This window comes from Eretmochelys imbricata, chromosome 7, assembly GCF_965152235.1.
Source record: "Eretmochelys imbricata isolate rEreImb1 chromosome 7, rEreImb1.hap1, whole genome shotgun sequence".
Classification (NCBI taxonomy): Eukaryota; Metazoa; Chordata; order Testudines; family Cheloniidae; genus Eretmochelys; species Eretmochelys imbricata.
In genome coordinates, this window is record NC_135578.1 from 56519434 (window position 1) to 56539015 (window position 19582).

A 19582-nucleotide genomic window follows, 5' to 3' on the forward strand; every position below is an offset into this window, starting at 1 on the left:
TCTATCTAGTCTTACTGGGACTTAGCCCCACAATCATCTGTTGAGGCAAATACTTGTGCTTGGAATTGTCCAAATTGTCCATCCTAAAGTTGAGTGACTGGTCAGTGGGCCCAGATGTTTCAGAAATCTCAGGTCCGCTAATCATACTGGGTTTGTGAACAGCTAATGGAAAACCCGGTGTGGTTGAAGACATAGTTAATGGATTACTCTTCCTAATTGTTCTTCCAGATGTTGAGATGCTTCAGTCAAAACCCGAAGCCCCAATCGCTAGAGACCAGCTTTCTCTGACTACAAAAGATTCTATGATCCGCAAATTTTTAGAAGGTGAGAGCTGGGGGGCGGGTGGAGAGTGGAGGTGGTGGGGGAGGGTGGGTTAGGGCTAATTAAAATGAATTCTGTTTGAGATTTCGTCCTGCTCTGTAAGGATAGACGCAAACTCCCAGTGCTCAAGGTGAACGGCTCTGCTGCACTGGGTATTTTCCGCATCTGCTGCAAAGTGTTCAGTACAGCAGGGAAGGTGGTTGATGTATCTGCATGGTAACACAACCAACTTGATTCGTGTTTTAACTCAGAGTAAGATCTAGTTCTGGTTCTATCCCCTCCTCACTTGTTAAGTGACATGAATATTCAGACAGGGAGGTTCTGCTGAAAACACTTGCCTTTCTGTGGCCTTCTGCTCTCCATGTTAAGAGGATTTCAGCCACCCTGAATCAGGGCCCAAGTGCAGATCTGCCTGCAGGAGGAGTTTGACTTTTGACTAAGAGTGGCTAGTTATTATCCTCAACTGCCTGGTTGTGCAGATAGGGATGTGGCCTCTGCATTGACTTCAGTGGGAAAGGATGGTGCCAAGAACCTCTAAGACCAGACCTCTGCTAGGTGCTTAATTGAGGTACCTGTCTTGAAAGCTTTTGGCCCAATTGGTTTCTGCATGTACAATGCTCCAGAAGGGGTTCTACTCTGTAGAAATGGCATAATGGGGCTCCAGGTCTTCCTATCTAGCATCCCTGTGAACTCTGCCTGGCCCCTGAGAGCCAGTCTGGATTATATCCCTCTCTCACATCACCAGCAACTAAGGGTTTGTCTACGCTGACAATTAGTTTGTGGCAAGCCGGGGGTGGGGGGGGGCAGGAGGGGTGCTCTGCACTAGCCTGCCACAGACCAGCTGTCCACATGGACACATTAACAAACTGTTAATGCACTTTTAATCTAGTCCCGTTCCAAAGAGGACTAGATCAAAGTGTATTAACAAATGCGTCAGCAGTGTCCACACAGACAGTTAGTCCGTGGCAGGCTAGCGTGGGGTAGATTCATACCCCAGCTTGCTGAGAACTAGATGTTTGTGTCGAGAAGCCCAAGTTTCTGCAAGTCAAACTAGGCCTTTAGTGATGCTGTGCAAACCCACTCTCTGCAGGTGCAACTCATAGAATTTAGTGAACAATCCTGTGGCTGCACAAGAAGGAATCTAATCCAGCTCCCCCTGCTAGGTGTGTTTCTGTTGGGTTAAGAGGTAACAGCCAAATATTTTGTTGTCACTGAAGTCAGCAGATTTGACTGCACACACCTCCTGGGCCAGACAACCTAATGACAAAGTTGGCATTCGTAGACCAAGTTTCTTTGGGGAGAGGAGGAGGCAAATACTAACTTTCAGAACTGAGAACAGTCTTTCTCTTGAACCCCATTGTCTCCAGTGTGGGCAGCCGTAAGCGTTCAAAGATCATGAGACTGGGGGGTTTTCTTTGCTTTCTGGTTTGTGGGCCTTTACTGTACGCTCAGGTCAGGTTTTCACGCTTTTCTCCAGAACTACGAGGGCTAGCCGATGGCTTTTTATTGGAATGAAAGCAGAGGTTCTCGATTGCCCAATGCCACGTGCTGTGACACTCATGCTAAAACCATGTGTTGGCAACACTGCTTCTAAAACGGCTTATCCTGCTTGTACCAAACGCTGAACATCTAAGATCTGCCCTTGGGTAAAACATTTCACATCATTTCAGATGGATCGCTTGATGACCTTAGTAGGGTGTTTGTTCAAATTCTGGCCTGTAAGGGAGGCTATCTTAAACCTTATTTATGGAAAGCTGGGGCATTTCTCCATACCACAGGAAGCTGGGGAGGCTTAGGCAAAAAGACCTCTGTGGAAAATAGCAGCCTGGAAAGGAGAAATAAAACTGTGTGAGGTTGGATTCCTCTTACTCTTTGCTTGTGCAAGTCAGATAATCAACCGCCATGCAGCTATGAGGCCGTCTTTGAGTTCCAGCCACTAAGTATCTTAATCACTCTCCGCTGCTAGTCTCCGGTTGATGGCAAGGGATCATTTTCAGGAGAATGTGCTGCTGATAAGCTAGGAAGTATCGGGGAGTTGCTTGGGTGAACCGGGTGCTGTTGCTCTCTGGAGAGCAATAGGTGTCTGAGGCCAGGGCTTATACCAGCAGTTTTGCTGGTAGAGTTTATATTTGTTTGGCAAGCGAAATAAGCTGTGCTAAGCTACACTGGCAAATGCAACTTTTTGCTGGTATAATAAGCTGGATCTGTACTAGGTGGGTTTTGTCAGGAGAGCTATACCGGAAAACCTTAGAAGCCTAGACTAGGCCTGAGTGTTGCTTTGGGAAAGCCTGCTGCAGGCTGGCACGCGCCAGTGCTGCTCTGAGCCTTCGGGAGGGCGCATGGGCCTCGTGGAGGAACTGGCCATTAGGTGAAGTCAGGAAGATGAAATGAACGTGGCTTGGCCAGGCCACAGTGGGCTCATGGATTTCATGCCAGTGTGAAAATGTGATTCTTATTGCATGGCTGGAGGGAACAAAATCCAACTGGGAAACCTGATTTGCTGCCCTCTTGGATGCCCTGGCCAAATGCTGCTGCCTACCTGGCTCCCAGCTCTGATCCCTGCCCCTCTGCATTCTCCAACTCAAGTTAGCTTTCAGCTCTGTGCCGCCACCCTCCCCGACATGCTCTGAGTCCCCAGCCCTTGCTGCTTCTCTGACTCTTCAGATACCTGGTGGCTCCTCTTCTGCTTCTCCACGTCACCAACTCAGAAGCAGAACAAGACTGAACTACCCCCGCTAACACTAATGCCCCAGCTGCTCTGCACATTCCCCTGCCCTTGCCAGCCATGCAGTGTCAGCTCTGGGTCACGTGCCTCTCTGAAGGGGGAGGGGTGGCCCAGTGACTAGGGCCAGGGGCTGGGCCTGGGCCTCAGGAAACCCAGGTTCAGTTCCATGCTGTGACCTTGCGTGAGTCATTTAAACCTCTCTGTGCTTCAGTTCCCCGTGGGGACAATGGCACTCTCCTACCTCACCGGGGTGCTGAGGATAAATAGGTTAAAGATTGCAAGGTGCTCAGGGTGTGAGTACCAGAGTGGGTTTCTTCCACTGAGAGGATCCAAGTGGACTTGGTGCAACTCCCATGCCAAGACGTCAGCATTCCAGTTAGTGAATACGCAGACAGGAACACAGGAATTACTTCCTATCAGAAGTGACCCATAGTCCTCTCGGCCAGTGGCTGCAGCAGAGAAAGGAATAATGCTCCTCAGATAACACAACTTTTGGTCAGTTTCAGCAGCCGGTAAATATACTAACCCCGCTAAGATGCTGGCCTTTGAAACCCAGTGCTCTGATAGGTTCGCTAGCAGCTGGGATCCGATAGATGGCAGACGACTAATGCAAGCAACAAACACTGTTAACATCCCAAATTTATTACAGCCCTACAGCTTTCCACTACAGTCCTTCGTGATCCAGGAAGGAACCGGCACTGTTAAAAATACCTGCACCAAACAAGGTGGTACCTGCTTCAGGAACTTAACCCACTACCAGACATTGGTGACCAGATAAAGAACTGTCCTAGGCACTTAAAAACCACTGCAAAAATTAGAGTGGCTATTTCCATTCAGTTATGGCCAATGTCATCAGGCACAGTGTGCTGTATGATTGGTGAGAGCTAGGGTGCCGATGGCAGCACACCTTCGGGTAGCTTGGTGTCTCACTGACTGTAGTTGCTTTCTAGGCAGTAGCAAAGATGTGCCAGATTCGGAGGATGATCCCTACCAGCAGTGTGGCGAGAATGAACTTTACTACACTGTGGAGCAGGATGACTTCCCTCAGGAAATGGTCAACAGACCTCCAGTTCCTGTTCCGAGGCCTGACTCCAGCTCCCTTCATCAAGACAAGGAGCTGTACATTTCCAAAGGTGAGTCCTGTACCAGAACCATCTGTATTTCTGTGCTCAGCAGTACAGAGCAGAGCAAACGCTGCACGGAGTACCTGTTATAGAAGTGGGACAGCAATGGGCCCACCTCCCAGACCTTGATGAGAGTCCTCGCCTGGCTTCCAAAATCCCCAGAGTTTAGATTATTCACCTCTAGGTTCCTGGTTCATTCCATAAGAGATGGGCCTCCTGTTGGGATCCAGATCTGGATTTCACCCTTCTTCCCTCTCCCAAAACACTGTGGTGTTTGCATCCTGAGGTCTTGGTTTGAGTTATACCTCTAGTGTGAGCAGTCAGGCTGCAGGCTTTCAAAGCCAGTATCAGCAATGGTCTGCTCTGGACAGACCCAGTTTAGTTGGGGAGTGCCTAAAGTTACAAGGTAGACAATGGCATGGCTGTTGTGCTGATGGGCAACTTCAGGCACAGAGACTATGTAAAGGTGTCACTGAATCCGTAGAGCTGGAAATAGAGCCTGGGAGTCCTGTCTCCAGTCCCTTTCTCTAACCACTAGATAACCCTACCATGAAGATAATTTTTATTTCAGATCCTCTGAAAAGATGAGACGAAATGTAAATGGTTTTGTCTACATAAGAACCCTTGGTCCGATCCAGTACGGCCATTCTTATGTGGACAAAACCACCCATTATGGCTGAAATTTTCAAAGCTACCTAGGGGGCTTAGATGCACAATCTCCATTGACTTTAAAGCGAGTTGTGCAATTATCTTCTAGGCAGCTTTGGAACTCTCCATCGTAATGTTTTGTATGAATACACACATTGTGATTCTTTAAAAAAGGAATTATAACCAGATTCTGGAGCATCATCTAAAGGGGCATCCAGCAGCAGGCCTGACACTAAAACATCTCTGGAAAAATGTATTCAGTCCTCTGTTAGGGATGGATTGCATGGTTGAATTCTGTCCACGGGAAGGGTGTTTCTACCATGCTGTCCCTTGTCTTATTTTCTCCCTTGACTTCAGTGGGTTTGCTCGATTTCCTGTGTGTAACCTTACCATTTCTGTCCTGTCTGTGATGTGGCGAGGTGTCTAAGGAATACCTGTTTTGTAGTATTTGCAGGGAAAGCTCACGAAAGACCTGGGAATCTATATGTCTCTGCAGAGAAGATTAAGAAAGGTAAGTCAGGTGTCTGTTTCAGAGAACTTTCCAATAATGCAAGAGGAAAGGTGGCAAGCTAATTTAATGTGAATGAAGTGTGTGTATGTGCCAGTGAGCTGACCAGCTCCTCTAACGCTCACATGACTCCTCACCCATCGGGCTTCTGGCTCCCTACGACAGAATGCCAGGGAGGATCCTAGCTTCGTGACTGCAAGGCTAGCTATTTGCTTTGTTTATGGATTGTCTCTGGGAGGTGGTTTATTCCTCTATGCTGGTAATAGGAGTGGGGCTGTATTTGTCGCCAATGAGGCATTCCAGTACCGGTATGATTGTTTGTTGGGCCATACATCCTTAGTTCATTTTGCTGTGTTTATACTAAAATGCTCTAAGACATTCAGGGGAGTGCCTTAAGACGGGGCGTTGTTTCCTGGTAGTTAACAACCAGCTTTATCAGTTGCCACTCACTTGCTGTCAGGAAGTGTCAGACTCAGGGGTCACTATCGCTGTTATAATCAGTGAAAACGGAGAAGTGTAAACAGAAAATAATCCAGCTTTTTCAGTGAAAAGTAAAGTTGGCCTGCCCAAAGTTGGGGCAGGATGTTCCATTTATAGAACTGGTGGTTTCCTAGAAGCCAAACCCTGTATTCAGGGTTTGTCCCATTAGATTCACAGTGTTCATTACAAGATGCTGTTAGTGTTGTACCCAAACCTCAGGGTTCTGACCCTGATAGGTACTGGGCCACCCACAATTTCTTGGATTTCAAAATCGGGGCCTTAATAGTCATATGTGGCTCTGTCGTGGGGGCTTTTATCAAGTGTTCTTAGAATGCTTTACAAAGAAGGTCGGTATACTTCTTCCCATTTTATATATGGGGAAAACGAAGCAGAGAGGAAGTGACCTGTCCAGGGTCACCTTAGCAGGCCAGTGGCAGAGCTGAGACTAAAACTCAGGCCTGAGTCTCATTCCAGTGGTGGATCCAGTAAACCACAGTGTTCAAGATCTCCGGCTGGCAGCGACAGGTCTTTGCTTTTAGTGGTTGAGAAGCAGCTTATTCTAGTTAATTAGGTCACTGGGCTGGGTGTCAGGAGATCTGACTCTGCCACTGACCAGCTGGGAGACCTTGGGCAAGTCACTGCCCTGCTTTGTGTCTCAGTTTCCCCTCATTTCCTGTGTGCCATCTATTTAAACTCCAAGCCGTTAAGGACAGGGACTGTCTCTACTATGTGTTTGCAAACAAGGGCTCCTGATTTTGGCCAGGGCCTCTAGATTTTATGGGAATACCACTAAATAGCTGCATGTCACAGAAAGCACAAGAGACCTAGGTTGTTGGAACCAGACACTGGCATTTCCTGATTTGTCTGTTAAGAATCTCTGCTCTACCCCTGCAGTAACATAATGGTGTGGGGCAGCTAATCTCTGTGTCCCTGAGTATAAAAAACAACGCCAAGCTCAGTACGTGGTTAACTTTCTCTTTTCAGAGCCCGCAGTCAGGCTGGTCAGGGACCAGTCACAATCAAGCATATATGACCCATTCGCTGGGATGAAAACCCCAGGTCAGCGGCAGTTAATTACGCTACAGGAACAAGTCAAGATGGGGATACTCAATGTTGATGAAGCCGTGCTCCATTTTAAGGAGTGGCAACTGAACCAGAAGAAGAGATCGGAATCATTCCGGTTCCAGCAGGTACAGGCATCTGCCACAGTTAAAAACACCTTCTTAGCTCGTTCGGTGCTGGTGAATTCCATTCTCTGCTTACAGAATAGGTATAGTGCAGCCAGCATTGGTAGTGTCTCTGAAATTGCCCCACCAGCAGGCCTCACCTCTGAGCTGGATTGGCTGTCCCTGTCGGCCAGAAGGGAGCTGTCTGCCTGTCCTGCTCAGTCACTGGCCTCCCTGCTGAAATGGCCTAATGAGGGACCCCTACTACCATCTGTGGGGGTGACTTTTGTAAGGTGGATCCCTGCTCACCAGGAACTGGACTGAGCCCCACCCAACTAAGATCAGACAGGCCCACCCCACGCTCGTCAGGAGGCCATGACTTTTTGTGCCTTTTTGTGACTTTTTTAATCTCTGTAGGCTGTCAGTTCCTGTCCACCTCAGATCAGGAACAGTGTACTGGCGGCAAGCATCTGTACTGTGCTGAAACAGGGTGGGGCTGATCCTCCCCTGGCACTTTGCAAAGCAGAATGAGAGAAGGCTTCCCCACCTACGGCCTCCAGAGACTTCTTACTGATGACTCTCAGAGTGTTCGGGAGAACCTGCTTTTGGAAAAGGCACCTAACTTGTGACTAGTCCATTAGGGAGTCATTGGGTCTGATGAAGTGAGCTGTAGCTCACGAAAGCTTATGCTCAAATAAATTTGTTAGTCTCTAAGGTGTCACAAGTACTCCTGTTCTTTTTATTGCGTTACTGTCACTCAGCAATTTGTTGTGGGGGTCTGGAAATGAGCATCCAAGTCTTAATGTTTCCATATTCCAGCCACAGCAGCATTCCCACTTTAAATGTGGCGGCAGCTCCTAGCACAGCCTCTCGGTCGCTGCAACAGAGCCGGCCCTGGCGTCCGTGAGAGCGCTGCAGGGGGCTGATGGAGATTGAGACTCCTGTAGGTGCTAGCAGGACAAAAGCATGCCGCTTCCTCCACCTCATTCTCACTCAGGGGAGGTCTTCTTTATCCTTAGGGCCTCATGAGAACCCTTCACTTCTCCCTAGATTAAAGGCCTGCTGGGGGCAGGTTTTCTGCCAGCTGCCATTGTTCCAGCAGATATTTGCTGGGATGTTCTTTGGAGACGAGGACAGCTCTTAAGAGGCAAGTCCACCCTGTTATCCTCTCTCTCCTGGTGGAGCACAGTTGCTGCTCTGGTTTTAAACACAACTCAGTTGCCTAGCGGGTGCAACTGCTGCGTCTCCACTTGTATAGGGTTGCCTTCTTTTTAAGGCTGTGTCATCTGAGACTGTCCTCTCTCCACACTGCAACACCCGCATCCCCATAAGACAGCAACGTCACCAGGCACTGCCATGTTGTGGGGATGTCTCATCAGCCCTAGCTGTGTTTCTGGACTGCAGTTCCCCCTTTGTTTCAGCAGGGAGGGGTTGAATTCCACAAGGACCGAGCCTCAGAAATTGGGATGTGTGGCAGCCCACTCCCCACCTGCTCTCACCGTTTCCTGCTTGCTGATGGTGACGTCAGGTGGGCAGTGAGCAGCAGCACAACTCCTCTTTCTGTGCTAGTGTCCATAATAGGGGGAATAGAAACAGAGGAAACTGGGGTATCTGAGATCAGCAGAATCCTCTCCAGACAGAATGTTCTCCAGATCTCTTCCACAAGATATTGCTGCGTCTCTAAGCCTGATTCAGAACATATGCCATGAGCCCCTTCAAATCGCTTGGTTCCTGAAAAGCGGTGTGCACAGCATGTGGACTTCTCCCGGTATTAAAACCCAGTCGCACAATTTGAACTTCAGCCAGATTTTGCTGCCGGTGATGCAGCTTGGAGACAGATTTAGCCTGAGTACATTCTTGGTGTTATCATAAAACTGCCCGTGTTCATTTATCCTAAGCACTGAAAAGAGTGTATTGTGACGTTCTAGGAAAATCTGAAACGGCTACGAGACAGCATCACCCGGAGGCAAATTGAGAAGCAAAAAACAGGAAAACGTTCAGGTAACAAACGTACTCAAACTCTCTCTCCAGTAACAAAGCTACTAATGGGGTCACTTGCAGAGTATCTGCCAGTCCCACACTCATCTGTGTGGGCTTTGTAGGCTGGAACTTGTCTGCATGTATTTTATTAACTCTGTGTAATATATTAGTATACCCATCTGTGTGTAATATATACACATAAAATACACACCTGTATGATATATGGGCAAGCTACTTAGCTGCCTGTGCCTCGGTTTCCCTGTCTGTAAATGAGGATGCTACCCATCTCCAGGGGTGAGTCTTAGGCCATGAATGGAAGACCCTGGAGAGCCAGGAATCAAAGGCTGTGCTGAAGGGCCAAGCGCCTGGTCATGAAACAGTTCCCTGATACAAGAGATCTTGGGGGAAGGAGAGATCATACTAAGCACTGGTAGAACCAGCTGCCCTGGAAGCTACCAGCCTTCTAAAGATTGAGTGTTCGGAGCCAATTCCTTCCCCTTCATGTAGGCCCCTTACTCCTGTGGATGGGGAGCTCTGTGCTGGTCTACCCGAGGGTCTGGACAGTCAGGCTGGTGTGGAAGGATCTGCAGGGTCTCTGAAAGAGCTCTGCCTGGCTGCTGACATTGCCTGCCCCCATAGAACTTCTGGAGAAATGCTGGTCCTACAAGAGACTGCTACAGTCATACGCCTGGAACTGCCAGGGGAGTGTGGGGAAAAGCAGGGATGGGGCAGCAAAGTGCACCTGGGCTGAAGACTCTGTTCCAGAGCTGGTAGCTCTCTGTTGCCCCTTCCAAGATGTCTGCAGCTGACTCAGATGGCTGCAGAGACCTGTCCCAGCTCAGTAGGGCTGGGAAGACTTTGCGCTCTTGAAGCCTCGGTCATGTCTTACAAGAAGTGAGGCTGCTGCTTGGTGGCAACCCGGAGGTGTAAGAGGGGGATCTCCTCTCCCACAGCCTCAGTTAGGTGGTGCCTAAACCCCCTGGCCTCCAGGCTAGTGCAGTACATTGACCACCTCCTCCTTAGACTCAGGCTGTCCTAGTGCTCAGCAACCCCACACCTGCCGGCTTCCTCATTCTGAGGACAGGTCAGGCCACGCAGCTCCTGAGCAGCATGGCTCCCTCTTGGCTTGAGTGAGGAAAAGGTTTGGGTCAGCACCTGGGCTGCCCTGTGTGATCTTACTGGATCTGGACTGCTGGATCTTCTGTCTGTTCCATTTTGGAGACCCAGAAGGCCAGCTCTGGTAAAAAGCTGATTCTGACAGGCAGGAGAGGAGCTGAAGTAGCAGACGCATGTACACGGCCCATAGCCTCTAGCCTACCCACCCCTCACCGTTCCTGTTGTGCTTCTCATGGCCTAAGAGCTTTACAAGTGCTGACTCCTTCATCTCCTCAGCTCTTCTTGCCTGCAGCAACGACATCACATCCCTGAGCAGAGCGATTCGTTGACTCGCCCAGGGGCACCCAGCACGTCAGTGGCAGTCAGGAATAGGGCATGAGAACTTTAACATAAACCCTTCGGATGCTCTACCTACTGCCACAGCTGGGCAAGAGAACTGGAGGAGCCAAGTGTTAACTGAGTCATTCCAATGGGTGCATTTCTTTTGTGCATAGAGAGCAGTGACGCTAAATGTTGCACCAGCCCAGAGGTGGCTGTGTCTGCTAATTGTCCATGGGGATGCTCCTGTGGATAAGTGTCCTCTGTTTGCACTTAGCCAGATTAATATGACTCAGATCTGTGACCTTCTTCTTGCAAGCAGTAGCAATGTGGTTGATCTGCCCAGCCCATCTGAATGTTGATGGAAATTGAGCAATGGAAGCAAAGCCCCTGTGGGAATCAGTGCTCAAGTAATTCATGTTTAATCCTCTGTTTGGATGTATAAGTAGCCTGCAGTACCTGAGATAGGCTGCCACTGACTTGTTCATGGCTATTTTCCCTTCTAGACTTGGAAATCACGGTGCCTATACGACCGTCTCACAATGCTCCCGGGAAAGTGGAATGTGGCATTTATGAATTTGGACCCAGGAAAAATGTTTTCCCACCAAGAAAAGAGATAAAGCGAGGAGAGTGGAAAACAGAAAGCACCTCTAGCACTGCAAGTAAGCAAACCATGCATCTCAGGCATCCCATATAGGAAAGCTGGCCTGAAATCATCTCCTCTGCCTGCCTTTGGAATCAGCAGGAGCAAAGTTAGCCCTCAGAACTCTCCCAGGCAAACACTGTAGCGATAGCCCCGGAATGTGTCAGTCTGATCCTACTCCCATTGAAGTCAAAAACACACCTCCCAGTGACTTCAGTAGCAGCTGCTTTAAATAGGAAGGAAATTGGCCCCTGGCTACAATTCCCAGCATGCAGTGAACCAACTTGATTTGAAGAGCCTAGGAACATTGCATGCAGGGAACTGAACACCCAGTAGTCTCTATGGGCCATTCCCTCTGCTATGATAGATAAGGGCTCACGCTTTCAGAAGTGGTAGCCAACGGGACTTGGGCTCCTCAGTGACTCAGACACACTTGAATATGTTCATAGACTCATAGGGTTGGAAGGGACCTCAGGAGGTCATCTAGTCCAACCCTCTGCTCAAAGCAGGACCAAATCCCCAACTAAATCATCCCAGCCAGGGCTTTGTCAAGCCAGACCTTAAAAATCTCTAAGGAAGGAGATTCCACCACCTCCCTAGGTAACCCATTCCAGTGCCTCACCACCCTCCTAGTGAAAAAGTTTTACCTAATATCCAACCTAAACCTCCCCCACTGCAACTTAAGACCATTACTCCTCGTTCTGTCATCAGCTACCACGGAGAACAGTCTAGATCTATCCTCTTTAGAACCCCCATTAAGGTATTTGAAAGCAGCTGTCAAATCCCCCCTCATTCTTCTCTTCTGCAGATTAAATAATCCCAGTTCCCTCAGCCTCTACTCATAAATCATGTGTTTCAGCCCCCTAATAATTTTTGTTGCCCTCCGCTGGACTCTTTCCAGTTTTTCCACATCCTTCTTGTAGTGTGGGGCCCAAAACTGGACACAGTATTCCAGATGAGGCCTCACCAATGTTGAATAAAGGGGAACGATCACGTGCCTCGATCTGCTGGTAATGCTCCTACTTATACAGCCCAAAATGCCGTTAGCCTTCTTAGCAACAAGGGCACACTATTGACTCATATCCAGCTTCTCGTCCACTGTAACCCCTAGGTCCTTTTCTGCAGAATTGCTGCCTAGCCACTCGGTCCCTAGTCTGTAGCAGTACATGGGATTCTTCTGTCCTAAGTGCAGGATTCTGCACTTGTTCTTGTTGAACCTCATCAGATTTCTTTTGGTCCAATCTTCTAATTTGTCTAGAGGTCCCTCTGTATCCTATCCCTACCCTCCAGCGTATCTACCTCTCCTCCCAGTTTAGTGTCATCTGCAAACTTGCTGAGGGTGCAGTCCACACCATCCTCCAGATCATTAATAAAGATGTTGAACAAAACCGGCCCCAGGACTTGGGGCACTCCGCTAGATACCGGCTGCTAACTAGACATGGAGCCATTGATCACTACCCATTGAGCCCGACGATCTAGCTAGCTTTCTATCCACCTTACAGACCATTCATCCAGCCCATACCTCTTTAACTTGCTGGCAAGACTTCATATTATTGAAGTGTGGTTGTAATTTGCTTCATTTCATGCAAATGATGCATGTAGCTCGTGATTTTCACCGCAGGCTGAGTAAGTCTGATAGAATTCAGCACGGGTTATTTGCTGCCTGTGGAGGCAGAACTGGGCCCCAGCAGGTTGCCACTGTCACCTTGGCTGGGTATGTTTGGCACGTCTCTGGGGTGGAGGCCGACGACTCGTGTATAGATCATTATACGAAGTGGGTGTTAGGCAGGGTGCCAGTTTTATAGCGGTTCCTCCAACCTAGCTACCCCAGCACAGTCTGGCTGTGGTCCTGGTTCCTCAGAGAGTGTCCCAGAACTGTGTTGGGAGGGAGCGTGAGGATCTCTGAAGGTGGCATCCGTGCACAAAAGCTGGGGGTTCCTCCTGTGGCAAACAGACTAGCCCTGGCTCCAGTGCCATTATGTTTAAATGTGGGGACTCTGGGGACCTCTAAACACCCCATTTGGTTTAAAAAAGATTCTTGAGCTTTCTAACCTTGTAGAGTGTTATGCCAATACTGCGTAGATATCTAGATCCTGCTATGTCAGTGTAACTAATGGAACTGCCACGGGAGTGTCAATTTAAATATGCATGAAAATAAGGTGTGTATCCAACGTGAAAATAAGCCAATGTCAGAGTCACACACTTTCAATGAAATAGAGTGTTGGAAACCCTAGTGCCAAGGGCAGGGCTTTGCATGAGAAACTTGCTAAACAGGAAGTGAAGTAAATGAGCCTGGTTTTGCTGCCCAAACTGAATGAAATGCAAATGATTGCGAGTGGAGGGCTGAAGGAAGCATTAAAAAGTAAGTGAATTTATTAAAATGGCTGTTAAGTAATTGGTATTAAGAGGTAAATAGGAGCTCAGAATGACTTCTGTGTTGCTAATATCTCTAGAAATCGACAAGATTTAATGACGAGCTCATCTCTTCTCTGCTAACCAGGTAGTGCCAGTAACCGATCGAGTACTCGAAGCATGTTGAGTATCAGTAGTGGGATGGAAGGTGACAGTGAGGTAAGCCTTCATCTTTATCCTATGCTGGCTGTTTGCCTTCATGACAAACCTGGGCCTGGTTTTTGCATTAGTTTTTAAATGGCTTCTTAAATATTTCCCTTGAAAATGCATAAATGGCAAAAAAGCTGAACGTATTAAATCAAACAAAACCCACTTCTGCTGTGAAACTTACGAGAAACGAATGACTTTAAAATGTGGTTGCTAAAGAGCCTTCTCACAGCTTTATGTATGTAACACTGTAGCTCAATTCCTCCCCTTCTGTCTCACTCTCATGTCTATAATCTATTTGCAATCTCTCTGAGGCAGGAGCCTTCCCTAACGATCTGTTCCACAAGGCCCCTAGCACACCTCCTGGGCAGGATATTATTCATAGTTCATCTAACTGTATTCTTGGTCATATTGTAAGTGGATCTTCATACACTGACTTGTCCAGCCAAGAGGTTATGCTCCCATAATGACACTGAAGGAAATATGCTTATCTGAGGGAGAGCCTTATGAGGATCTGAGATACTAGTGTATTATGGATGTTTCACAAAACTTCACTCCCCCTTCTGCCTTTCCTTTTTGTAGGATAATGAAATCCCGGAAGCTACCAGAAGCCGCAGCCCAATACCCCATCAAGTGGAGAGGTTTCCCCTCATGCCACCTGAAAGGCCTCCGAGAATACCTCCCCGAGGCGCAAGCAGGTAAAGCATGTGACTTGAGCTTGAACACAAGTGTCTGAGGGGTTGGTGTTTGTAGCACAATGCAAACAGCTGGAAGGCTGCAGATGTAATGCATCCCTTTCACCAGAATGACAAGGCTGTTAACAAAAATAAACAAACCTTGCATAAATTCTGGAATCCATTTTACACTCACATAGTACTTAGTGGAATTAATTTCCTGGTTAGTAACCTGACTGGCAATCCTATTAGTATGGCTTACACACTAAAAGGTACTGTGTCACTGGAACATGGTGTTTGCCATGCTGAATTAGATTGATCCATTTAATCCAGTATCATGCCTTTGGCAGAGGTTCAAGACATGGTCCTTTGGAGAAGGACCCCTCACAATACACCCACAGGCAATGCTGTATATGGGGAGGGAACTCCCTCCCACTAGGCAATCTATTTTTACACTCGGAAGTAGATTTGTTTACCTTTAGGACTTTTCTCAGCCCTAAAGTTGCTCTGGCTTAACTAAAGGTGTGTCATAACATTGCTGCAAACTCAGTTAAAACAAAATCCCTTTAGTTAAACCAGTGCCACTCTTTGTAATCCAGGCTTTAGAATCCTAGCTTAGAATCATAGAATCATAGAATATCAGGGTTGGAAGGGACCTCTGAAGGTCATCTAGTCCAACCCCCTGCTCGAAGCAGGACCAATTCCCAGTTAAATCATCCCAGCCAGGGCTTTGTCAAGCCTGACCTTAAAAACTTCCAAGGAAGGAGATTCCACCACCTCCCTAGGCAACGCATTCCAGTGTTTCACCACCCTCTTAGTGAAAAAGTTTTTCCTAATATCCAATCTAAACCTCCCCCACTGCAACTTGAGGCCATTACTCCTCGTTCTGTCATCTGCTACCATTGAGAACAGTCTAGAGCCATCCTCTTTGGAACCCCCTTTCAGGTAGTTGAAAGCAGCTATCAAATCCCCCCTCATTCTTCTCTTCTGCAGGCTAAACAATCCCAGCTCCCTCAGCCTCTCCTCATAAGTCATGTGTTCTAGACCCCTAATCATTTTTGTTGCCCTTCGCTGGACTCTCTCCAATTTATCCACATCCTTCTTGTAGTGTGGGGCCCAAAACTGGACACAGTATTCCAGATGAGGCCTCACCAATGTCGAATAGAGGGGGACGATCACGTCCCTCGATCTGCTCGCTATGCCCCTACTTATACATCCCAAAATGCCATTGGCCTTCTTGGCAACAAGGGCACACTGCTGACTCATATCCAGCTTCTCGTCCACTGTCACCCCTAGGTCCTTTTCCGCAGAACTGCTGCCTAGCCATTCGGTCCCTAGTCTGTAGCGGTGCATTGGATTCTTCCGTCCTAAGTGCAGGACCCTGCACTTATCCTTATTGAACCTCATCAGATTTCTTTTGGCCCAATCCTCCAATTTGTCTAGGTCCTTCTGTATCCTATCCCTCCCCTCCAGCGTATCTACCACTCCTCCCAGTTTAGTATCGTCCGCAAATTTGCTGAGAGTGCAATCCACACCATCCTCCAGATCATTTATGAAGATATTGAACAAAACCGGCCCCAGGACTGACCCCTGGGGCACTCCACTTGACACCGGCTGCCAACTAGACATGGAGCCATTGATCACTACCCGTTGAGCCCGACAATCTAGCCAGCTTTCTACCCACCCTATAGTGCATTCATCCAGCCCATACTTCCTTAACTTGCTGACAAGAATACTGTGGGAGACCGTGTCAAAAGCTTTGCTAAAGTCAAGAAACAATACATCCACTGCTTTCCCTTCATCCACAGAACCAGTAATCTCATGATAAAAGGCGATTAGATTAGTCAGGCATGACCTTCCCTTGGTGAATCCATGCTGGCTGTTCCTGATCACTTTCCTCTCATGCAAGTACTTCAAGACTGATTCTTTGAGGACCTGCTCCATGATTTTTCCAGGGACTGAGGTGAGGCTGACTGGCCTGTAGTTCCCAGGATCCTCCTTCTTCCCTTTTTAAAAGATTGGCACTACATTAGCCTTTTTCCAGTCATCCGGGACTTCCCCGGTTCGCCACGAGTTTTCAAAGATAATGGCCAATGGCTCTGCAATCACAGCCGCCAATTCCTTCAGCACTCTCGGATGCAACTCGTCCGGCCCCATGGACTTGTGCACGTCCAGCTTTTCTAAATAGTCCCTAACCACCTCTATCTCCACAGAGGGCTGGCCATCTCTTCCCCATTTTGTGATGCCCAGCGTAGCAGTCTGGGAGCTGACCTTGTTAGTGAAAACAGAGGCAAAAAAAGCATTGAGTACATTAGCTTTTTCCACATCCTCTGTCACTAGGTTGCCTCCCTCATTCAGTAAGGGGCCCACACTTTCCTTGGCTTTCTTCTTGTTGCCAACGTACCTGAAGAAACCCTTCTTGTTACTCTTGACATCTCTCGCTAGCTGCAGCTCCAGGTGCTTGTATAACTACAGATGTTAATAAACTTCTCCAGCTGTTACAATAAGTCCAGATGTTGTCAGCCATGTCCAGAAGCAGTGAATTCCACGTTCCCTTAGCTCTTGCAACCATATAACTAAACCACCTAAAGTAGGTGTGAATCAGCTTTTGAAGCTTGCAACTACCAGCCATATCCCTCCCCTTTCTCTCATTCTGAGATCCTCAGAAGAAAGATTCTGCAAGTTCCAAGTGTAAATATAACACAGAATTCTACAGACATTACATCTTCCAACAGTCCTATGAGGCAGGCAGCTACTGTACTGTTGTAGCCATTTATAGATGAAGGAACCAAGACAGAGAGGTTAAAGTGATTTGTCCAGCATTACACAGGATTCTTGGGTTCTATTCCCATCTCCGTTGATGAATTACTGATTGCCAGTCCCTGCTCACCTTCTTATGTAAACTTAAATGCATAAGACACTGCCCTTCTTATGCAAACTTAAATATCAAGTACATTTCATTTTTACACTAGAGACTGTTAAATAAAATGTTGTTCCAAACCCCTGTTCTCTGGTTTCTAATATGCTTCTATGTCTTGTTGCAGGCCTGTAAGCAGCAAAAACTTATTTCCTCCACCTGTGCCCCCACGAGGTCGCTGAATCGTGAGATCATTGGAATATGGGATATTCTAGTGTGTATGTGTACAGATATATATATATATATATACACACACACAGATATTTTAAAGGATCTTTTTTACTATTTATAGATGGAAGCCAGATGATTTCCCCCTTCTTGCCCCTTGTGGTGCATTTTGTAGTAACATTTCACTGAGAAATCTCCCAGCCTTTTGTGACTTTTTTTTCTTGGAGTGTCTTGGAACTTCTGGATTTTAAGGAAAAACTATCCAAGGTGGCAAAGAGAATTTGGACGAGTCTTTTGACAGTCTTACACCTCATATGGGGTTATGCCTCCCACCAAGAACATGCTGTCCTCATTGGAAGCCTCCACTCCGAGAGCTGTAAAAACAACTAAAGAGAGTCACTGGAAAATGTAAAAAACCTGTTTTTTAAAAAAAGCTCCTTTCAGAGACTGTCTTCAAAGAATGCTCATCATGAGCTGCATCGGAAGAGTGGCTCCCAGTAGTTTGGTGTAACATTTGGACACTGGGTCATTCCCACCAAATCACCTGTAATGGATCTTCCTTTAATAGTTATTGGACATGATGGTTTTGCAAAAAGGGCTATGTGAAGACTTCCTTACTCAAGCAAAAGTCGTTTTTATACAGCCCTTTTCTTCCCCCACCCCATTGTCTTTGGATGGGGAAAGACACTAGCAAGGTGCTATATACACTGCATTGGATGCAAGACTCCCTAACAGCTGGTGAGGGAATTGCTCTGTCACAAGAAACAGCTCTATATACATGCCTTCTAGGGGCCTTGTTACTTTAAATCCAAATAGCTGACCTCTTGCATTAGGAGAAGACATTTTTAGCAGTCCTCTGACCTTCCCCCTTCCCTGTACACATTTGAGGATCATATCTGCGTTAAGGCTGTTGATGCTGTGTAATAGTGTGTGTTGATAAGGTGTATGTATTTTGTGGCTCAAATATGGATTTAATTGTTGCTTACTTCACTGGGCACAAACATCCAGTTCAGTGGTTGGGTTTTGCTTGCCCTAAGCATCCTGTTTAGCAAAGCTGCACCTACAGCAGCTGTGTCCAACCAAATCCGCCTGAGGGCTGGGTGTTTTCAAAAAGGTCAAAGGGCTTCTCTGTTCTGCTCCCCCTTGTGCCACTCAGATGGCACAAGGAGCAAAAACAACTGCTAAGTCCTCATCACAGAGAGCTGGGGTAGCTGGTTTTCAGGCCTGGGGTGAGAAGAACACAAGGGGCTCCAGCAATCGCTGGCTGACATGGCTCACAGGGGACCTTTGATGGTTGGCACAAGTTAGAGGCTATTCTGCTTTAGCCCAGGGTGGAGAATTGGGTAGCATTATCTCATTGGTTCTCAGCTTCTCTTTTCCCTTTCCTCCCTGTGGGAGCTGTGTGGGGGAGAGGAGCCATCCCTTGCTAGCTGAACCCAGCCCTCAAGGCTCAGACAGAGCTCAGGTAAGCAGGCGACGGAGCAACCAGAGTTGCAGCTCCCCTTCCCCTGCAATACAGCAAGTGGCCAGTGGAGGGAGTGGCTGAAGAGCATAGCGGGCAAGTAATCCAGGGGGTGTCCCCTACAGTTGCCCTGTAGAGATGTGGGTCATTCAAACAGTTCAGGGTGGCACTTGTGAAACACATCTTCAGTTCACAATCAAGTGCAAAGTCTCTTTTCAGTGCAGCTCTGCGTAGCTCAGAAGCTCGTCCCTTCCACCAACAGAAGCTGCTCCAATAAACAATATTACCTCACCCGCCTCATCTCTCTCATATCCTGCGACCCACAGGGCTACAATGACACTGCAAGCAAGCACTATGGGTACTCCTTTAAAAGTACATGAGTGTTCTGCTTTGCTAACCAGGTGTTACTCGGAACACTACAGGCTCTGAATGCTGGCTTGCGGTAGCTTGCTGGTGACTTGCTTTAGTCGGGAGGAGGTTGGGGGGCGGGATAAGGGTTGTGATGCAGAGAGCAGGAGTTGAGTTTGTGCCGCTTTCCCTAGCGGGAGTAGTCCCCAGCACTTTTCAATTGAACTGAAAAAAGTTTCTTCACCTAATTGAGGAGAAAATGAAACTGCAAATGGAGGAAATGAGGTAAAGGAAATTAAACTGAAGAGGAGAGTTAATTCAGGGGCCTAATCCTGTTCAGTGTTCACTTCTGTTTTACTTTGCACACACCTTAGTGGATTCTGCCCTTTGGTTTAGCCCTGTGCAACCAGCAGCCCATGGGCTCC

At 47.7% G+C, this 19582-nt stretch overlaps 1 protein-coding gene across 2 annotated transcripts in view; it reads left to right on the forward strand.

Moving 5' to 3' along the window:
• PIK3AP1 (phosphoinositide-3-kinase adaptor protein 1) overlaps positions 1-19100 on the forward strand; it is a 73300-nt gene extending 54200 nt beyond the window's left edge. For both annotated transcript variants that reach the window (XM_077822219.1, XM_077822218.1), the window contains 9 exons: positions 229-324; positions 3997-4179; positions 5264-5329; positions 6791-6996; positions 8901-8973; positions 10893-11048; positions 13530-13600; positions 14171-14286; positions 17307-19100. In XM_077822219.1, the coding sequence (XP_077678345.1) occupies positions 229-324; positions 3997-4179; positions 5264-5329; positions 6791-6996; positions 8901-8973; positions 10893-11048; positions 13530-13600; positions 14171-14286; positions 17307-17361 (1022 nt within the window). In that variant the 3' untranslated portion in view covers positions 17362-19100. The remainder of the gene's footprint in view (positions 1-228; positions 325-3996; positions 4180-5263; positions 5330-6790; positions 6997-8900; positions 8974-10892; positions 11049-13529; positions 13601-14170; positions 14287-17306) is intronic.
• The last annotated feature ends 482 nt before the right edge of the window (positions 19101-19582 follow it).